Source organism: Coregonus clupeaformis, chromosome 25, assembly GCF_020615455.1.
Source record: "Coregonus clupeaformis isolate EN_2021a chromosome 25, ASM2061545v1, whole genome shotgun sequence".
Lineage (NCBI taxonomy): Eukaryota > Metazoa > Chordata > Actinopteri > Salmoniformes > Salmonidae > Coregonus > Coregonus clupeaformis.
The window spans coordinates 4,485,764-4,505,744 of record NC_059216.1 but is presented as its reverse complement, the minus strand read 5'-3'; the positions used below and the strand labels follow the sequence as shown (position 1 = coordinate 4,505,744).

The 19,981-nt window shown below is 41.7% G+C and overlaps 1 protein-coding gene across 1 annotated transcript; it reads right to left on the bottom strand.

Annotated features, from left to right (window-relative positions):
• Positions 1 to 3,653: 3,653 nt before the first annotated feature.
• Positions 3,654 to 7,232, bottom strand: LOC121539379 (neuroblast differentiation-associated protein AHNAK-like). The gene has a single exon (XM_041847843.2). It carries the CDS (start codon positions 7,151 to 7,153, stop codon positions 4,373 to 4,375), a length of 2,781 nt encoding a protein of 926 aa, XP_041703777.2. The 5' UTR covers positions 7,154 to 7,232; the 3' UTR covers positions 3,654 to 4,372.
• Positions 7,233 to 19,981: the final 12,749 nt, after the last annotated feature.

Sequence of the window (19,981 nt, the reverse complement as noted above, 5' to 3'; positions counted from 1 at the left end):
GGGACCTGCACGGACAGGGTGTAGTGGTGTATATTGATGACATTCTCATATACTCCGCTACATGGGCCGAGCATGTGTCCCTGGTGAGTCAAGTGCTTGGTCGACTGTTGGAGCATGACCTGTATGTGAAGGCGGAGAAAGTCTGTTCTTCCAAAAGTCCATCTCCTTCCTAGGGCACCGCCTGTCCGCGTCAGGGGTGGAGATGGAGATTGACCGCATTTCGGCCGTGCGTAATTGGCCGACTCCAACCACGGTGAAGGAGGTGCAGCGATTTATGGGTTCTGCCAACTATTACCGGAGGTTTAACCGGGGCTTTGGTCAGGTAGCAGCTCCCATTACCTCCTTGCTGAAGGGGGGACCGGTGCGACTGCAGTGGTCAGCTGAGGCGGTCAGGGCTTTTGGTCATCTGAAGGACCTGTTTACCTCGGCTCCAGTGCTGGGTCATCCGGATCCCTCCTTAGCATTCCAGGTTGAGGTGGACGCGTCCGAGGCTGGGATAGGAGCTGTACTGTCTCAGCGCTCGGGTACACCACCAAAGCTCCGCCCCTGTGCTTTCTTTTCTAAGAAGCTCAGTCCGGCGGAGCGCAACTATGATGTGGGGGACCGGGAGCTGTTAGCTGTGGTTAAGGTTCTGAAAGTGTGGAGGCATTGGCTTGAGGGGGCTAAACACCCTTCCTTTTACTCCCCCCCCCAGTGTCCAGAGGGTCGTATGTACGTGCCGCTCGAGGTTCGTGATCGATTGATCTATTGGGCTCACACGTCACCCTCCTCTGGTCATCCTGGCATCGGTCGGACAGTGCACTGTCTTAGTGGGAAGTACTGGTGGCCCACTTTAGCCAAAGACGTGAGGGTTTACGTTTCCTAATGCTCGGGGTGCGCCCAGTGTAAGGCACCTAGACACCTGCCCAGAATGCCGTCTCATTCCTATGCCAAGTCTCCCTACGGCCCTACAAACTGCTGAGGCCCTATTTACACATGTCTTCCGGCACTACGGGGTGCCTGAGGATATTGTATCGGATCGGGGTCCCCAGTTCACCTCAAGGGTCTGGAGGGCGTTCATGGAACGTCTGGGTGTCTCGATCAGCCTGACCTCAGGTTTTCACCCCGAGAGTAATGGGCAGGTGGAGAGAGTTAACCAGGATGTGGGTAGGTTTCTGCGGTCCTATTGCCAGGACCGGCCGGGGGAGTGGTCGGGTTTTATCCCCTGGGCAGAGATGGCCCAAAACTCACTCCGCTACTCATCCACTAACCTTTCTCCCTTTCAGTGTGTGTTAGGTTATCAGCCGGTCCTGGCACCTTGGCATCAGAGCCAGATCGAGGCTCCTGCGGTGGATGAGTGGTTTCGGCACTCGGAAGAGACCTGGAACGCTGCCCATGTACGCCTGCAGCGGGCCATCAGGCGACAAAAGGCGAGCGCCGACCGCCACCGCAGTGAGGCCCCGGTGTGTGCACCGGGGGACCGGGTCTGGCTCTCGACCCGAAACCTGCCCCTTCGCCTGCCCTGCCGGAAGCTGGGTCGGCGGTTTGTGGAGCCATTTAAAGTCCTGAGGAGATTGAACGAGGTTTGTTATAGGTTACAGCTTCCTCTGAATTACCGTATTAACCCCTCGTTCCATGTGTCTCTCCTCAGGCTGGTGGTAGCTGGTCCACTCCAGGAGTCTGAGGTACGGGAGGTTCCTCCGCCCCCACTGGACATCGAGGGGGCACCGGCGTACTCGGTCCGGTCCATCCTGGATTCGAGGCGTCGGGTGGGGGGCCTGCAGTATCTCGTGGAGTGGGAGGGGTACAGTCCGGAGGAACGGTGCTGGGTCCCTAGGAGGGACATCCTCGATCCCTCCATGTTGAGGGATTTCCATCGTCGTCATCCGAATCGCCCTGCGCCGCGTCCTCCTGGCCGTCCCCGAGGTCAACGGGGGGTACTGTCACAGATTCAGCCGAGGCTGCTCCTCCTCCTTACTCGAGCAGGCTTTGGCGTTCGTCGTCACCGGAGTACTAGCTGCTGCCGATCTATGTTTCTGTGTTCTACTTGTCTTGTCTTTATTGTTCACAACTGGTTCCCATTAGGTATCGATTACTTCCCTATTTAACCCTCTGGCTCCCACTGTATGTTGTGCGTGTTTGTTCATGTTTGGTTGTCGTCTGGTGAGTGGGTTTGTTTCCTCCTTGCGTGGAGGTTATGTTATTTATGTTACCTACGAGTAAAGTAAGTTTTCGATTAGCTCTGTGTCCTGCGCCTGACTTCGTCCTACCGCATCACACTGACATCCTGACAAGTACCCTGCTATAGAAACTAGCTCACTGCTAGGTTGCAGTGTATGACATGTCTGTGGAGAAGGTACCAGAAATCTGAGTGACATTAAATGTAGATACATATTGCAGTAAGGAAATGCACTTTTTTATATTTTAGATTTATTATGTATAGTTTTGCAAATACATTGATTACATCAGTGGAGAATAAGAGCAACAATCAAAGTAACTCTGCAAAATAAGTGATTAAAATCAACTATTTACACAAATCCAGAAATGTTTTTGTTGGGTACAGTATACATTACGGCATCTATGCATAATTTTCATCAAAATATATTTTCATCAATTTATTTTTCTTACTTTTTACTATGATTACAAGCATTACATTTTAGCAACATATATTTAATGGTACACTCTAAAAATTAGGGGTTCAACAAGGGTTCTTCTAAGATCCTCAAAGTTCTTCGAAGAACCTTAGGGTTCTTGGCACTGAAAATTGCACCCAAAAGGTTCTTCCAAGAACCCCATAGGAGGTGGGGTTCATCGAGGAACCTCCTTAGCTGGTAGGGGTTCTTGCAGGAACCTAACTGCCCAACTAAAACATTTGGATTTGAAAGGACAGCAGGTGCAGAAACTTAACTGAAAAATGTAAAGATCTCCTAAATTTAAGGTAAGGTTTGTCCCTTGTATGATCTAAATTGATATTGTTTTATGATGATACCATCTATCTTTTTATATTTGTGCAAATCTTTCTAAAACAGAAAATGGACACAATTCAATGGATATCAATCAACAAAGAGGTAAGAATATGTAGGCTATAAGAATATGTTGAAGGCTAGCTGTATTGGATGCAGATGACTGAACTGCTCACTTTTGTGTCTGTGTCCGCAGATATACAGACGAGGATGCATACAAAGGTATGTCAATTGGTATTGGTATGTTATGCTGATCACATTTATCATCCTCCTCCCTTACCTCTTCAATTAATATCCCATAGGCCTCTACATTATGGAGAAGGTATGTGTATGAAAACCATTATCAAAATTGTTTTTTTCATTCACATTCACCACAGAAACCAAGATATGAATTCTGTTGTGTGCATGTTTTGTTAATCATCTGTATAATTACAATTTTTGGGATTCACAAACTTCACCCTCCCTATACCTCTGATGAATATAACAGGAAACCTGTTCAATCACCATGCACTGCAAAATCATTCTGGCTATGGATACAGAGAACATCAACACATGAACATCAACACACCAGAGGATATACCCATTGGACTTGGGGCTCTGCTAGGAGTTTACCTCATATTTGGATTTTTTTATTCTGCTTTACCACTAAAATCATAATAAACACTGACAACTAAAATATTGTGTTATTGTTGTTATTGTTATGCATATTATTAATAATAATAATAATAAGGGGGGTAGTTAACATTTTTACCCCAAAAGGTTATTCAAAAGGTTCTTTGAGGATCCTTTGAGGGTTCTTCCAAGAACTTATAGGGGTTCCCCCACAGTTTAAATTTGAAGAACCCATAAAGGACACTCCAGGAACCTTTTCTTTTTAGAGTGTAATAAGTGTTTAGATTGCAATACTTCCTTATGTGTTCTGTGTTTTTGTTCTATTAATGTTGCATGGTTTGTATGTATATCATTACGTATTCATTAACTATTTTGTATGGTTTTACAGTTAAATAATTGTAAACATATTTTCAGAGTCATAATCATTGATACCTTATATTTATATATGGCTGCCCAGAAATGGAATAAAGAGCAGAAATCTGAGGTAATTTATCAATGCATATGGCAGTGGATTAACAAGTTTCTCTCCATTATATGTACAGCAGGACAACCTGCAGAGATCTGTTTAAACAGCAAATTCAGTAAAATGGTCTCAATGGTAGTAATTACAATGAAGTGACAAAGTTGGCTTTAACATCCCTACCTGTATCATGGGCATGTCCACAAACGTGTGTATGTATATAGTGTGTACTAAGTAAACATTTAACTGTATATATTAAAACTCTGTCATAAATGAAAGCACAATTCATTATTAAGAGAACAATAATAATCTGACTGAAATTACTCCTCAATTGAGGGATTTATCATATTCCTCCAAGTCACTCCAATTCAGCCCCATCGAAAAATTTCATTTTTTCTGAGTGCATAGTTTCTTTCATCTGTTTGATAGATGAGGCTGTTTCATCTGAGATGGGCTCAGCCCTTCGAGTTATGACAACCGTTTCCCTGTCAGTGCCTGACATTTTCCTAACTACATGCCTCTTAATAACTGTTTGCCCATCACTCTTTATTTTGTTGGTGTCGTCCACTGACCAAGATGCATAGGAAGCTCCGGCGGTCCCTGTCTGCAATCCAAAATCTGTTAAGAGTGTGGCCTTCTGTGTGTCTGGTATTGCTTGTATATTGGATGTGATGATATGTGTACCAGACTCCAGTTTTAGGGTGTCCACTGATGAGGAGGAAGCGCCAGAGGACATTGGAATGGTGACTTTCTCTGCCAAGTAGGGTTCAAAAGAGATCATTTTTGTCCTTGCTGTGGAGGTAATGATATTACCCTGTATCTCAGTGGCAATAGGGTCAGAGTATTTCACTGTGACTTTGGTTGGAAAGGCCAATGACGGACCAACTTGTTCGCTTGTAACTGTAGAACTGATATCTGCAAAAGCATCCGATGACTGCACTGAGAAGGTCAAGCTGGCGTCTTGTTCCACAGAGTCACCTGCAGGGCTTTTCTCACTTGCTTCTTTTTCAGAAGTTTCTTTTTCTAAAATCTTGGCAGATTCTGAAGGAGAAGATAGTCCAAATGTGGGAAACTTAAACCAGACAAATTTGGATTTTTCTTTCGCTTCTTCCTCTTCATGCACAGACTGGGTTTCAGCACTGGGTTGAGCATTTAGTTCGGTTTTTCTTGAGGCTGTTATTTCTTCCCTTGAGCCTGTGAGCTTCTCTTCCACATCCTCTAATGTGGGGACATCAAATTCAACATCAATGCTTCTTAATACCTCCCCAAATGTTGCCAAAGTCAACTTTGGTGATTTCTCTGGACCTTGTGGTTCCACTTGAATTTCATAATTATCCAAAATAACATTTGGACATATATCATCATGTTCATGTTCATTCTTAGGTTTGGATTTTGAACTGCTCAATCTGGGCATTTTGAAGGTCGGAAGTTTGAATTTACTAGGTGAGCCTTGACCTTTGCTGGGTGAGCCTTGACCTTTCCTGGGTGAGCCATGGCCTTTATCATCAATTGTCAGTTTTGAAATGTCAACATCATGAACATCCACATCGGCTATTGCCATTCCTTCTTCAACTGAGGGCCTTTCAGATCCAGCAACATGTAGCTGAACTTCACTACATCCTTTAAGGTCAACTGTATCACCGGGTTCTGTTAAATCAACTGGAAATGAAGCTCCTAGTACTTGATCTAGAATTTCTACCCCAGGCACGTCAATATCCTTCTCTTTATCAGAGACATCTACAACCACCTTTGAAGTTGCACCAAATTTAGGGAATTTGAATGTCGACATTTTGAATCTTGAGGGAGAGCCAACAACGTCTTTTATGTCAACTTCAATCTCTGGAGCTTTAATTTTCACCTCAGGCACTTTGACCACTTTTCCCTCTGGGAGGGAAATGTCTGCATTTGGAGGAATCACACCAATCTCAGGAGCTGTCATTTCAGATCTTGAAAAAACTATTTTTGGAAAAGATATCAGTGGTTTCTTCACCCCTATTTCATTTGTTTTAGCCTCCATGTCTGGTGTTTCTAGTTTTCCATCAACTGATGAAGCTTCATTTTTCATTTCAACTTGACTCTCTGGAGTTTTCATTTCCACCTCTGGCTCTTTGACCTCCACCTTTCCCTCTGGAAGAGAAATATCCACCTCTGGAAGACTGATATCAACCTCGGGTGCTTTCACTTCTGGTTTTGAAAACCATCCAAATGACATCCGTGGCTTTTTCATTTTTACATCAATTTCTGTAGCAGCTCCCTCAGGTATTTCAACTTCACCAGAAGGCAATTTGAGTTCAATGCTAGGTGGTTGGACCTTCGTTTTGATCTCTGGTAAAGTGAAAATTTCAAGTTTTTTACGATTGACATCGGCATCTATAGATGGACCTTTAAGGTCAACACTTGGCTTTTCAATGTTAATTGCTGATATTGTCACCTTGGGTATTTCAGTTCCATGAACCTTGATGTCCTTCTCCAAATCAGATACCTGTATTTTGACATTTGGAGAAGATGCTCCAAATTTAGGGAATTTAAAAGTTGGCATTATGAATCTTGAGGGGGAGCCTATGGTATCTTTCACATCAACTTGAATATGTGGAGTTTTCATTTCCACCTCTGGCTCTTTGACCTCCACCTTTCCCTCTGGGAGAGAAACATCCACCTCTGGAATATTGATATCAACCTCACGTGCTTTCACTTCTGGTTTTGAAAATCCAAATTTGGGGAATGACATTCGTGGCTTTTTTATTTTCACATCAATACCTTTAGAACCTGATTCTGGTATTTCAACTTCGACAGAGGGCACACCGACTTCCACATCAGGTAGTTGGAGGTCTGCTCTTCCCTCTGGTAAGTCGACATCTACATCTGTCTTTGACAGACTTAAGCCAATTTCAGGACCTTTGACTTTCGGCAATGAGAATCCAAATTTTGGTAATTTAAATTTACTTCCTTGTCCCTGAATCTCAATATCATGTTTCATTCCCATTTGAACTTCTGGAGATTTCATTTCCACATCTGGCTCTTTGACCTCCACCATTCCTTCTGGAAGCGAAATATCCACCTTTGTAAGACTGACATCAACCTCGGGTGCTTTCACTTCTGGTTTTGAAAACCGTCCAAATGACATCCGTGGCTTTTTCATTTTTCCATCAATTTCTGTAGCAGCTCCCTCAGGTATTTCAACTTCACCAGAAGGCAATTTGAGTTCAATGCTAGGTGGTTGGACCTCCATTTTGACCTCTGGTAAAGTGAAAATTGCACGTTTATTACGATTGACATCGACATCTATAGATGGACCTTTAGGGTCAACACTTGGCTTTTCTATGTTAATTGCTGATATTGTCAGCTTGGGTTCAGGTATTTCAGTTCCATGAACCTTGATGTCCTTGTCCAAATCAGGTACCTCTATTGTGACATTTGGAGAAGCTGCTCCAAATTTAGGGATTTTTAAAGTTGGCATTTTGAATCTTGAGGGTGAGCCTACGGTATCTTTCACATCAACTTTAATCTCTGGGGTTTTCATTTCAACCTCTGGCTCTTTGACTTCCACCTTTCCCTCTGGAAGAGAAATATCCACCTCTGGAAGATTGATATCAACCTCACGTGCTTTCACTTCTGGTTTTGAAAATCCAAATTTGGGGAATGACATTCGTGGCTTTTTCATTTTCACATCAATATCTTTAGAACCTGCTTCTGGTATTTCAACTTCGGCAGAGGACACTCCGACTTCCAAATCAGGTAGTTGGAGGTCTGCTCTTCCCTCTGGTAAGTCGACATCTACATCTGTCTTTGACAGACTTAAGCCAATTTCAGGACCTTTAACTTTCGGCAATGAGAGTCCAAATGTTGGTAATTTACTTCCTTGTCCCTCAAGCTCAATATCATGTTTCATTTCTACTTGAACCTCTGGAGATTTCATTTCCACATCTGGCTCTTTGACCACCTTTCCTTCTGTAAGCGAAATATCCACCTTTGTAAGACTGACATCAACCTTGGGTGCTTTCACTTCTGGTTTTGAAAACCATCCAAATGACATCCGTGGCTTTTTCATTTTTACATCAATTCCTGTAGCAGCGCCCTCAGGTATTTCAATTTCACCAGAAGGCACTTTGAGTTCAATGCTAGGTGGTTGGATCTCCATTTTGACCTCTGGTAAAGTGACAATTCCATGTTTTTTAAGATTGACATCGACATCTATAGATTGACCTTTAAGGTCAACGCTTGGCTTTTCTATGTTAATTGCTGATATTGTCAGCTTGGGTTCAGGTATTTCAGTTCCAAGAACCTTGATGTCCTTCTCCAAATCAGGTACCTCTACTGTGACATTTGGAGAAACTGCTCCAAATTTAGGGAATTTAAAAGTTGGCATTTTGAATCTTGAGGGTGAGCCTACGATATCTTTCACATCAACTTGAATCTCTGGAGTATTCATTTCCACCTCTGGCTCTTTGAGTTCCACCTTTCCCTCTGGAAGAGAAATATCCACCTCTGGGATATTGATATCAACCTCAGGTGCTTTCACTTCTGGTTTTGAAAATCCAAATTTGGGGAATGACATTTGTGGCTTTTTCATTTTCACATCAATATCTTTAGAACCTGCTTCTGGTATTTCAACTTCGACAGAGGGCACACCGACTTCCACATCAGGTAGTTGGAGGTCTGCTCTTCCCTCTGGCAAGTCGACACCTACATCTGTCTTTGACGGACTTAAGCCAATTTCAGGACCTTTAACTTTCGGCAACGAGAGTCCAAATGTTGGTAATTTAAATGTACTTCCTTGTCCCTCAAGCTCAATATCATGTTTCATTTCAACTTGAATCTCTGGAGCTTTCACTTCCACATCTGGCTCTTTGACCTCCACCTTTCCTTCTGGAAGCGAAATACCCACCTTTGTAAGAATAACATCAACCTCGGGTGCTTTCACTTCTGGTTTTGAAAACCATCCAAATGACATCCACGGCTTTTTCATTTTTACATCTATTTCTGTAGCAGCTCCCTCAGGTAATTCAGCTTCACCAGAAGGCAATTTGAGTTCAATGCTAGGTGGTTGGACCTCCGTTTTGACCTCTGGTAAAGTGAAAATGTCACGTTTTTTACGATTGACATCGACATCTATAGATGGACTTTTAAGGTCAACACTTGGCTTTTCTATGTTAATTGCTGATATTGTCAGCTTGGGTTCAGGTATTTCAGTTCCATGAACCTTGATGTCCTTGTCCAAATCAGGTACCTCTATTGTGACATTTGGAGAAGCCGCTCCAAACTTAGGGAATTTTAAAGTTGGCACTTTGAATCTTGAGGGTGAGCCTACGGTATCTTTCACATCAACTTTAATATCTGGGGTTTTCATTTCAACCTCTGGCTCTTTGACCTCCACCTTTCCCTCTGGAAGAGAAATATCCACCTCTGGAAGATTGATATCAACCTCGGGTGCTTTCACTTCTGGTTTTGAAAATCTAAATTTGGGGAATGACATTCGTGGCTTTTTCATTTTCACATCAATATCTTTAGAACCTGCTTCTGGTATTTCAACTTCGACAGAGGACACTCCGACTTCCAAATCAGGTAGTTGGAGGTCTGCTCTTCCCTCTGGTAAGTCGATATCTACATCTGTCTTTGACAGACTTAAGCCAATTTCAGGACCTTTAACTTTCGGCAATGAGAGTCCAAATTTTGGTAATTTACTTCCTTGTCCCATAAACTCAATATCATGTTTCATTTCTACTTGAACCTCTGGAGCTTTCATTTCCACATCTGGCTCTTTGACCTCCACCTTTCCTTCTGTAAGCGAAATATCCACCTTTGTAAGACTGACATCAACCTCGGGTGCTTTCACTTCTGGTTTTGAAAACCATCCAAATGACATCCGTGGCTTTTTCATTTTTACATCAATTCCTGTAGCAGCGCCCTCAGGTATTTCAATTTCACCAGAAGGCACTTTGAGTTCAATGCTAGGTGGTTGGATCTCCATTTTGACCTCTGGTAAAGTGACAATTCCATGTTTTTTAAGATTGACATCGACATCTATAGATTGACCTTTAAGGTCAACGCTTGGCTTTTCTATGTTAATTGCTGATATTGTCAGCTTGGGTTCAGGTATTTCAGTTCCAAGAACCTTGATGTCCTTCTCCAAATCAGGTACCTCTATTGTGACATTTGGAGAAACTGCTCCAAATTTAGGGAATTTAAAAGTTGGCATTTTGAATCTTGAGGGTGAGCCTACGGTATCTTTCACATCAACTTGAATCTCTGGAGTACTAATTTCCACCTCTGGCTCTTTGACTTCCACCTTTCCCTCTGGAAGAGAAATATCCACCTCTGGGATATTGATATCAACCTCAGGTGCTTTCACTTCTGGTTTTGAAAATCCAAATTTGGGGAATGACATTTGTGGCTTTTTCATTTTCACATCAATATCTTTAGAACCTGCTTCTGGTATTTCAACTTCGACAGAGGGCACACCGACTTCCACATCAGGTAGTTGGAGGTCTGCTCTTCCCTCTGGTAAGTCGACATCTACATCTGTCTTTGACAGATTTAAGCCAATTTCAGGACCTTTAACTTTCGGCAATGAGAGTCCAAATTTTGGTAATTTACTTCCTTGTCCCTCAAGCTCAATATCATGTTTCATTTCTACTTGAACCTCTGGAGCTTTCATTTCCACATCTGGCTCTTTGACCTCCACCTTTCCTTCTGTAAGCGAAATATCCACCTTTGTAAGACTGACATCAACCTCGGGTGCTTTCACTTCTGGTTTTGAAAACCATCCAAATGACATCCGTGGCTTTTTCATTTTTACATCAATTCCTGTAGCAGCGCCCTCAGGTATTTCAATTTCACCAGAAGGCACTTTGAGTTCAATGCTAGGTGGTTGGATCTCCATTTTGACCTCTGGTAAAGTGACAATTCCATGTTTTTTAAGATTGACATCGACATCTATAGATTGACCTTTAAGGTCAACGCTGGCTTTTCCATGTTAATTGCTGATATTGTCAGCTTGGGTTCAGGTATTTCAGTTCCAAGAACCTTGATGTCCTTCTCCAAATCAGGTACCTCTATTGTGACATTTGGAGAAACTGCTCCAAATTTAGGGAATTTAAAAGTTGGCATTTTGAATCTTGAGGGTGAGCCTACGGTATCTTTCACATCAACTTGAATCTCTGGAGTATTCATTTCCACCTCTGGCTCTTTGACTTCCACCTTTCCCTCTGGAAGAGAAATATCCACCTCTGGGATATTGATATCAACCTCAGGTGCTTTCACTTCTGGTTTTGAAAATCCAAATTTGGGGAATGACATTTGTGGCGTTTTCATTTTCACATCAATATCTTTAGAACCTGCTTCTGGTATTTCAACTTCGACAGAGGGCACACCGACTTCCACATCAGGTAGTTGGAGGTCTGCTCTTCCCTCTGGTAAGTCGACATCTACATCGGTCTTTGACAGACTTAAGCCAATTTCAGGACCTTTAACTTTCGGCAACAAGAGTCCAAATGTTGGTAATTTAAAAGTCCTTCCTTGTCCCTCAAGCTCAATATCATGTTTCATTTCAATTTGAACTTCTGGAGATTTCATTTCCACATCTGGCTCTTTGACCTCCACCTTTCCTTCTGGAAGCAAAATATCCACTTTTGTAAGACTGACATCAACCTCAGGTGCTTTCACTTCTGGTTTCGAAAACCATCCAAATGACATCCGTGGCTTTTTCATTTTTACATCAATTCCTGTAGCAGCGCCCTCAGGTATTTCAATTTCACCAGAAGGCACTTTGAGTTCAATGCTAGGTGGTTGGATCTCCATTTTGACCTCTGGTAAAGTGACAATTCCATGTTTTTTAAGATTGACATCGACATCTATAGATTGACCTTTAAGGTCAACGCTTGGCTTTTCTATGTTAATTGCTGATATTGTCAGCTTGGGTTCAGGTATTTCAGTTCCAAGAACCTTGATGTCCTTCTCCAAATCAGGTACCTCTACTGTGACATTTGGAGAAACTGCTCCAAATTTAGGGAATTTAAAAGTTGGCATTTTGAATCTTGAGGGTGAGCCTACGGTATCTTTCACATCAACTTGAATCTCTGGAGTATTCATTTCCACCTCTGGCTCTTTGACCTCCACCTTTCCTTCTGGAAGCAAAATATCCACCTTTGTAAGACTGACATCAACCTCGGGTGCTTTTGCTTCTGGTTTTGAAAACCATCCAAATGACATCCGTGGCTTTTTCATTTTTCCATCAATTTCTGTAGCAGCTCCCTCAGGTATTTCAACTTCACCAGAAGGCAATTTGATTTCAATGCTAGGTGGTTGGACCTCCATTTTGACCTCTGGTAAAGTGACAATTTCACGTTTTTTACGATTGACATCGACATCTATAGATGGACCTTTAAGGTCAACACTTGACTTTTCAATGTCAATTGCTGATATTGTCAGCTTGGGTTCAGGTATTTCAGTTCCATGAACCTTGATGTCCTTGTCCAAATCAGGTACCTCTATTGTGACATTTGGAGAAGCCGCTCCAAACTTAGGGAATTTTAAAGTTGGCATTTTGAATCTTGAGGGTGAGCCTACGGTATCTTTCACATCAACTTGAATATCTGGAGTTTTCATTTCCACCTCTGACTCTTTGAACTCGACCTTTCCCTCTGGGAGAGAAACACCCACCTCTGGAATATTGATATCAACCTCACGTGCTTTCACTTCTGGTTTTGAAAATCCAAATTTGGGGAATGACATTCGTGGCTTTTTCATTTTCACATCAATATCTTTAGAACCTGATTCTGGTATTTCAACTTCGACAGAGGGCACTCCGACTTCCACATCAGGTAGTTGGAGGTCTGCTCTTCCCTCTGGTAAGTCGACATCTACATCGGTCTTTGACAGACTTAAGCCAATTTCAGGACCTTTAACTTTCGGCAATGAGAGTCCAAATGTTGTTAATTTAAAAGTCCTTCCTTGTCCCTCAAGCTCAATATCATGTTTTATTCCAATTTGAACTTCTGGAGCTTTAATTTCCACATCTGGCTCTTTGACCTCCACCTTTCCTTCTGGAAGCGAAATATCCACCTTTGCAAGACAGACATCAACCTCGGGTGCTTTCACTTCTGGTTTTGAAAACCATCCAAATGACATCCGTGGCTTTTTCATTTTTCCATCAATTTCTGTAGCAGCTCCCTCAGGTATTTCAACTTCACCAGAAGGCAATTTGAGTTCAATGCTAGGTGGTTGGACCTCCATTTTGACCTCTGGTAAAGTGACAATTTCATGTTTTTTAAGATTGACTTCGACATCTATAGATGGACCTTTAAGGTCAACACTTGACTTTTCAATGTTAATTGCTGATATTGTCAGCTTGGGTTCAGGTATTTCAGTTCCATGAACCTTGATGTCCTTGTCCAAATCAGGTACCTCTATTGTGACATTTGGAGAAGCTGCTCCAAACTTAGGGAATTTTAAAGTTGGCATTTTGAATCTTGAGGGGGAGCCTATGGTATCTTTCACATCAACTTGAATCTCTTGAGTTTTCATTTCCACCTCTGGCTCTTTGACCTCCACCTTTCCCTCTGGAAGAGAAATATCCACCTCTGGAAGATTGATATCAACTTCAGGTGCTTTCGCTTCTGGTTTTGAAAATCCAAATTTGGGGAATGACATTCGTGGCTTTTTCGTTTTCACATCAATATCTTTAGATCCTGATTCTGGTATTTCAACTTCGACAGAGGCCACTCCGACTTCCACATCAGGTAGTTGGAGGTCTGCTCTTCCCTCTGGTAAGTCGACATCTACATCTGTCTTTGACAGACTTAAGCCAATTTCAGGACCTTTAACTTTCGGCAATGAGAGTCCAAATGTTGTTAATTTAAAAGTCCTTCCTTGTCCCTCAAGCTCAATATCATGTTTTATTCCAATTTGAACTTCTGGAGCTTTAATTTCCACATCTGGCTCTTTGACCTCCACCTTTCCTTCTGGAAGCAAAATATCCACCTTTTTAAGACTGACATCAACCTCGGGTGCTTTTGCTTCTGGTTTTGAAAACCATCCAAATGACAGCCGTGGCTTTTTCATTTTTAAATCAACTTCAGTAGCAGCTTCCTCAGGTATTTCAAATTCACCAGAAGGCACTTTGAGTTCAACGCTTGTTGGTTGGACCTCCACTTTGACTTCTGGTAAAGTGACAATTTCGCGTTTTTTACTATTGACATACACGTCTACAGATGGACCTGTAAGGTCAACGCTTGGCTTTTCAATGTTAATTGCTGATATTGTCAGCTTTGGTTCAGGTATTTCAGTTCCATGAACCTTGATGTCCTTTTCCACATAAGGTACCTCTACTGTGACATTTGGAGAAGCTGCTTCAAATTTAGGGAATTTTAATGTTGGCATTTTGAATCTCCCGACATCAACAGATTGGACATCAATGTCCATACCTGCTCCTTTAATGTCAACTGATGGTACCTCTGCCATTTTTCCTGAAGTTAAAGTTCCTATTGTAGATGTTTGAAGGTCTGTCTCAGGAGTTTTGACTTTGATAATGGAATATTCAGAATCTGGTTCCTTGCTGAGTTTGATTTCAGCTTCTGGCATTTTCATCTCAAGGTGCAATGCAGTGCTTTCATCTTTGACCTCATCCTCCTTTTGCGCAGAGGTGTCTCTTTTTGGTAGTCCAATCCCAATGTCTTGCAATCTAATATCCAGTTGTGTTTTTCCAAACCCAGGCATTGACGTCTTTGCTTTCTTTGACTTCTTATCTAATCCTTTAGTGTAAGGAATAACACTTTTCTCCTCAGCTGTGATGGTTGGCCACTCAGGTACTGGTCCTGCCAACTTAGGCTCCAGAATTTTACCAGTCTCTTTTTTATTTTCCACTTGGTTGGGAGATCCTTTTTGTTGAATCGTTTCCATTCCAGGTATCTCTACGTCCTCTCGTTTATGGAGTTCAATTTTGATTTCAACCTCATTGGTCCTTCCAGCTTCCTCTTTTGTTTTTGTATGGTCTATTTCTGTCATAGTAATAGGTTCATGAGCACCTAGATCAGAAAGTTGGTTCTTTGGCAATTTGATTGTGGTAACTGAGCTCATGCTCAACTTTTCAGTTGAAGCATTTATGTCAGTCTTTTTGACGTACGTGTCCAACTGTGCCTTTATGTCTGTGATTTTAGATAGGGTGGCATCTACTGTCACATTTACTCTTTCTGCATTCACATATGTCTTTGTGATTTCTTGATGAGCAGGCAGTCCTGCAATGTCACCCTTCGGCAGCTTGAACCCTGGCAATTTGGAGACAGCCTCTTTAACTCTGTCAACGTCTATAACCATCTGAACAGTCTGCGCCTGAATTTCTTCAACAGGAAGAGTGAATGCTGTTTTAGGCTGTTTGATCACTGGGGTTTTGGTGCCAGTTGACGATGCATCTTCCATGCCTGGGATCTCAATATCATCACGGTTTGGAAGTATCTTCAACCCCTTATCCTCAACTGTAAGGCTTTTCACATCCATTTCTACAATCTTCACGTCTGTCATTTTTATAGGTTTGTCAGTAACAAAGTCAGCATGGTCCATCCTTGGCAGTTTGAACTTGGTAGCAGTCCTTGTACCAATTTGTACTAAAACGTCATCAATGCTTGTCTCTGTAGGTAACTTTAAAGCCTGTATTTCCATCTGCAAGTCAGGTTCCATTGTAAAACTGGTGACCTTAGCAAGCATTTCCTGTGCATTCAAATTTGTTTTAACATATGTTTCTTTCAAGTCTTGTTCTTGTCCAATCTGAGGGGATTTCCTGATAAGTCCTATATCTGACATGTCAAGGGAGAGAGCTACTTTTGGGATGCTCATTTCCATATCAGTGGAGGGTAGGGTTTTCCCTGAGCTCTCATTGCAGATTAATCGAGTGTTGATGTCAATTGGGAGTTGACGCTCCTTCAGCTTAGTATGTGATACTACAGTTGGACTCAGCAATGTATTGTCATGTGCAGACAGATCAGATGTTATGATAAATGCTCCTGGTGTCTTCGTGCTTTTTGGGGATGATTTTACAGGTATGTCTTGCTTGTGTTTGTCTTTTTTCTCATTTCCCTTGAATCTAAACTTTAGTTCTGACCTCTCTTTATTCTCTTTCTTCATTTTTATTCCCTCTGGAGATTTCTTGGTTGAGGGACTTTCTTGATCAGCAAAAGCAACTGTTAAATCTGTGGTTTTCAAAGTTTTGTCCAATCTGATGAGTTCTACCTTGTGCTTTTTGGTTTCCGAGCCTGTCAGGTCTGGAAGAGTGCATTCATTTTTTATCTTGGTGGATTCAATTTTTTCTGATTCTGATTCTAACACATATACTTGAGGTGTTTCTCCTGATGTGCTCTCTAGACCATCCGGTGAGTATATGTCATCTTGACTCTGTTGGATTTCCATAACTTGCACACATTCTACAGTTAGTATGTCTGTGTCCTGGTCAGGCTGTTCAACAGACCTGCTCTTGCGGCCCTTCATCTTTACACTTGATAACTTTATCTTATGCTTCTTTGTCCTGCCCTTGACAGCCTCCTGAGATTTGATTGGCGACTCTGTGTCACTTGTTGTTGGGCTCAACTCCAGCTTCCTCTGATCATCTGCATCTGAGGTACTGTGAGACCTCTTAAAATGGGACTTTCGACTTTTGCTGAAGGAGGGGAACTTGGGCCAAGAGATTCGGTCACCGTGCCTTTTTGGCTTTGAATGTCCCCTCATTTCCAGAGAGGAACCTTCTTCCACCTGTAGGATAAAAAAAAGTGAAATGTTGATTGATTGCTTCATGAGAAAAAGAGCCAAAGCCATAACACTAATCTACAGATCCAGAAAAATAACATAGTGAGAGTTACTTGGGTGAATTCAAGGGCTGGTTCACTCTCAAGGGTGGATGTCTTTATTGGTTTGCGTTTCAGAAGTAACTCCATCTTGTAAGGCTGGGCATGTTCCAATATCTGAAGGGCATCTTCATATTTAACATCGTCAAAATACACTGTGGCACTGAGTATCTGATCACCTGAATGAACAGAAGGAAGACATAGAAAGTCCAAAAAATCACCATTTGAACTGTAGAACTAGCATATTGTATCATATCAAAGAGTCTCTTACCCTGGATAGCAAAAACAATCTTGGCTCCACATTTCACCCATTTCACTCCACATTTCACCATTATGTCCATTGCTTTCAGATTATTTTTTTTGTCTATACTATAGACTCTTGACTATAGACTCTAAAGGCTTTTTTCTTTTTTTGCAGCTTCTGAAAGAGCATGGAATGAGCTAGTTGTCTGCTTACCCTCATGCACACTAAGAAGCTTTGAGGCTGGTGACTCTGGCCTCACTTCCTTGATGAAGATTCCCTCTTTCCCTCCTCCGCTCAAAACAAGACCCTCAGCACATGTCTCTTTTGCCATTTTTACAATCACTCCCGACTCTGGGCTCTGAGTTTACAGGAAAAAAGAAAGAAAGAAAAAAAGGTAAAAATGTTATGTACCACCAAATGTTATGTACCACCAAATGTTATGTACCACCAATGACAACCTGAAGCAATGCTTCTGCATGAGTTCAAGATAATGCAGACATATCTGACCTCCAGTTTACTCATCTTGGCAGGGGAGCGCTTTTCAAACAGGGACCCAAAACCCCTCTTTCCTTTCTTCCCACTCCCACCTCCACCCTAAAATGAATGTTAAAGAAATCAGACGGTCTGACAAAATTCTAACTACAAGTCAACATGGTTGGATGAAATATAAATTATTGTACCTGTTTATCAATGTCAGTGTATTTGTCTGTTTCAGGGTATTCATCTACAGGGGAGGATCCTTGTGGGCGAGGTCTCTCCCCCTCTATAAATTCAGATGGCTCTTCACATATCTGGAACAGAAATATGTATAGTTATAAAAAGTAAGTTCATTTTGTTGCTATATGGGGATTAATTTAACATTTAAATTAATCCCTTTCCCATAGTCTTTAGTATTTACATGATGTCCACACATGCAAGCAATAGGTTTTTCATATCAGTAGATCCACTCACTGAATCATCCACTGTGTCATGCTCTGGTCCCTTCAGCCTTCGTCCGGCCCCTAATCAAAACCAAGAAGAAAAAAACAATAAGAGCATATTTAGTTCAAGGTAAACCACTACAGGTGTCAAAAAGTTACGTCTCAGAATATCTATCATTAGATAATCAGGTATTAGAGAGGATTTCAATGTTTTGTTCACATTTATAGTGAATATTATCTTGATATTACAAGAACAAAATAATTCAGATGTATTTGACAAAACCGAGCCCTGGACTGACTGATCCTCTCTGTCTGTTTTACCAGGGGATCAGAATTGTTTAGAGATACTGGAGCCCAGGAGGAGATTATTGGAAGTTCTTCCTGGCAAGAATTCCCAAAGGAACCATCTTCTGCAGCTGCCTGTTAAGTGATCCACTCTATCGATCTGGAGATTTGACTTACAGCCAGTGTGGCTGGCTAGCCTTGAAGTCTAAAGTAGGTAAGGGAGTGTAGTTTTCAAATGGTATAATCCTGATCAATGTGATTGCTCTTATTATCATCATCCTTGATACACAATCATGTTGTAATCATAGTTTATTTTGTTAAGTTACCCCTGCCGTGATGCAACTTGAGTTTATACATTTCTGAGAAATAAAACAATTATTAAAAAACAAATGATGGTGTCAATATGATCATATTAGCTGCTGAGTACCTTCAATGGTTGGACAAAGCTGAAGCTTCATATCACAATAGGCCTACTGCAGCTCAGTTGGTAGAGCATGGCGCTTGCAACGCCAGGGTTGTGGGTTCGTTTCCCACGGGGGGGGGGCCAGTATGAAAAATGTATGCACTCACTAACTATAAGTCGCTCTGGATAAGAGCGTCTGCTAAATGACTAAAATGTTTTTAAAAAGTCACTGGTCAGATCACTGCAGTAGTGTCTCACAAAATCAGAAGTTGCAGTGGGGTTGTAGAGACACTTCTCATGTTGATGTGGAAATCAAGATTATCTATAAAAAATAATCTTACAGTCGAGACCACTTCCCAGCTCAATATTAGGCCTATCCAATGCTGAGTTTGCATTCTGAGATACTGTATGTGATATCGACTGACTTAGGGAAGTAAACATGTTTGATATGTGTTCCGGTCGAAACATTGCAAGCAATAAAGTATACGAGAGCGTTCAACAGTGTGAAGGTACATATTTATTTTCTACAAACAGGTTTCTCTCATCAAAATTCAAGTGTAATTTGCTCATCAATTCTGAGCAATATGTGGTAATATCCTTTTAAAGTCAATGTTGTGCCTACTAGGTGAACAATGATCTGTCAGTATAACTATGTGGCAAAAAGATGTGTTCATTAACAAAAATCTTTCCTATGTTCAACAACTTCCTCATTGAGTACAAATAGTTCTTACTACAGTATTTTAGACCTCAGACTGCAGATCTGCTTGGTTCCCAAAACATGTATAAAAACATTAATAGATTTTAGAATCAGAAATGAATTGACATTGTATGCCCCACTTGAAAACATCCTGGTTATTTTGAGCAGTAAGTAATGGGGCATTGCTGTGTACACAGTCCTGTACACAGTCCTGTGTGTGCACTTGTGAGTTTGTGTGTATAGGTGTGGGAACTTCCTATGGAAAAGGTGTGCCATTCCCTTAGCAAGTACCTTATCAGCAGTTGTAAGTAGTTTTTTGGGGTATCTGTACTTTACTTTACTATTTATCTTTTTTACAACTTTTACTTTTACAATACTACATTCCTAAAGAAAATATGTACTTTTTAGGGTCAAAGATCATACCCCCAAGACATGCTAACCTCCCATGTTATTGGTAATGGTGAGAGGTTAGCATGTCTTGGGAGTATGATCTTTGACCATCTGTAATCTTGGGGGTATGATCTTTGATCCTCTGTAACTTTCTCACTCATCATTATTCACGATTCATTCAGAATTATCCGTAATCATGGT

Bases quoted from the DNA above. Each gene is read 5' to 3' on its own strand.
- LOC121539379 (XM_041847843.2), bottom strand. From the start codon at position 7,153: ATGAAAAAGCCACGGATGTCATTTGGACGGTTTTCAAAACCAGAAGTG.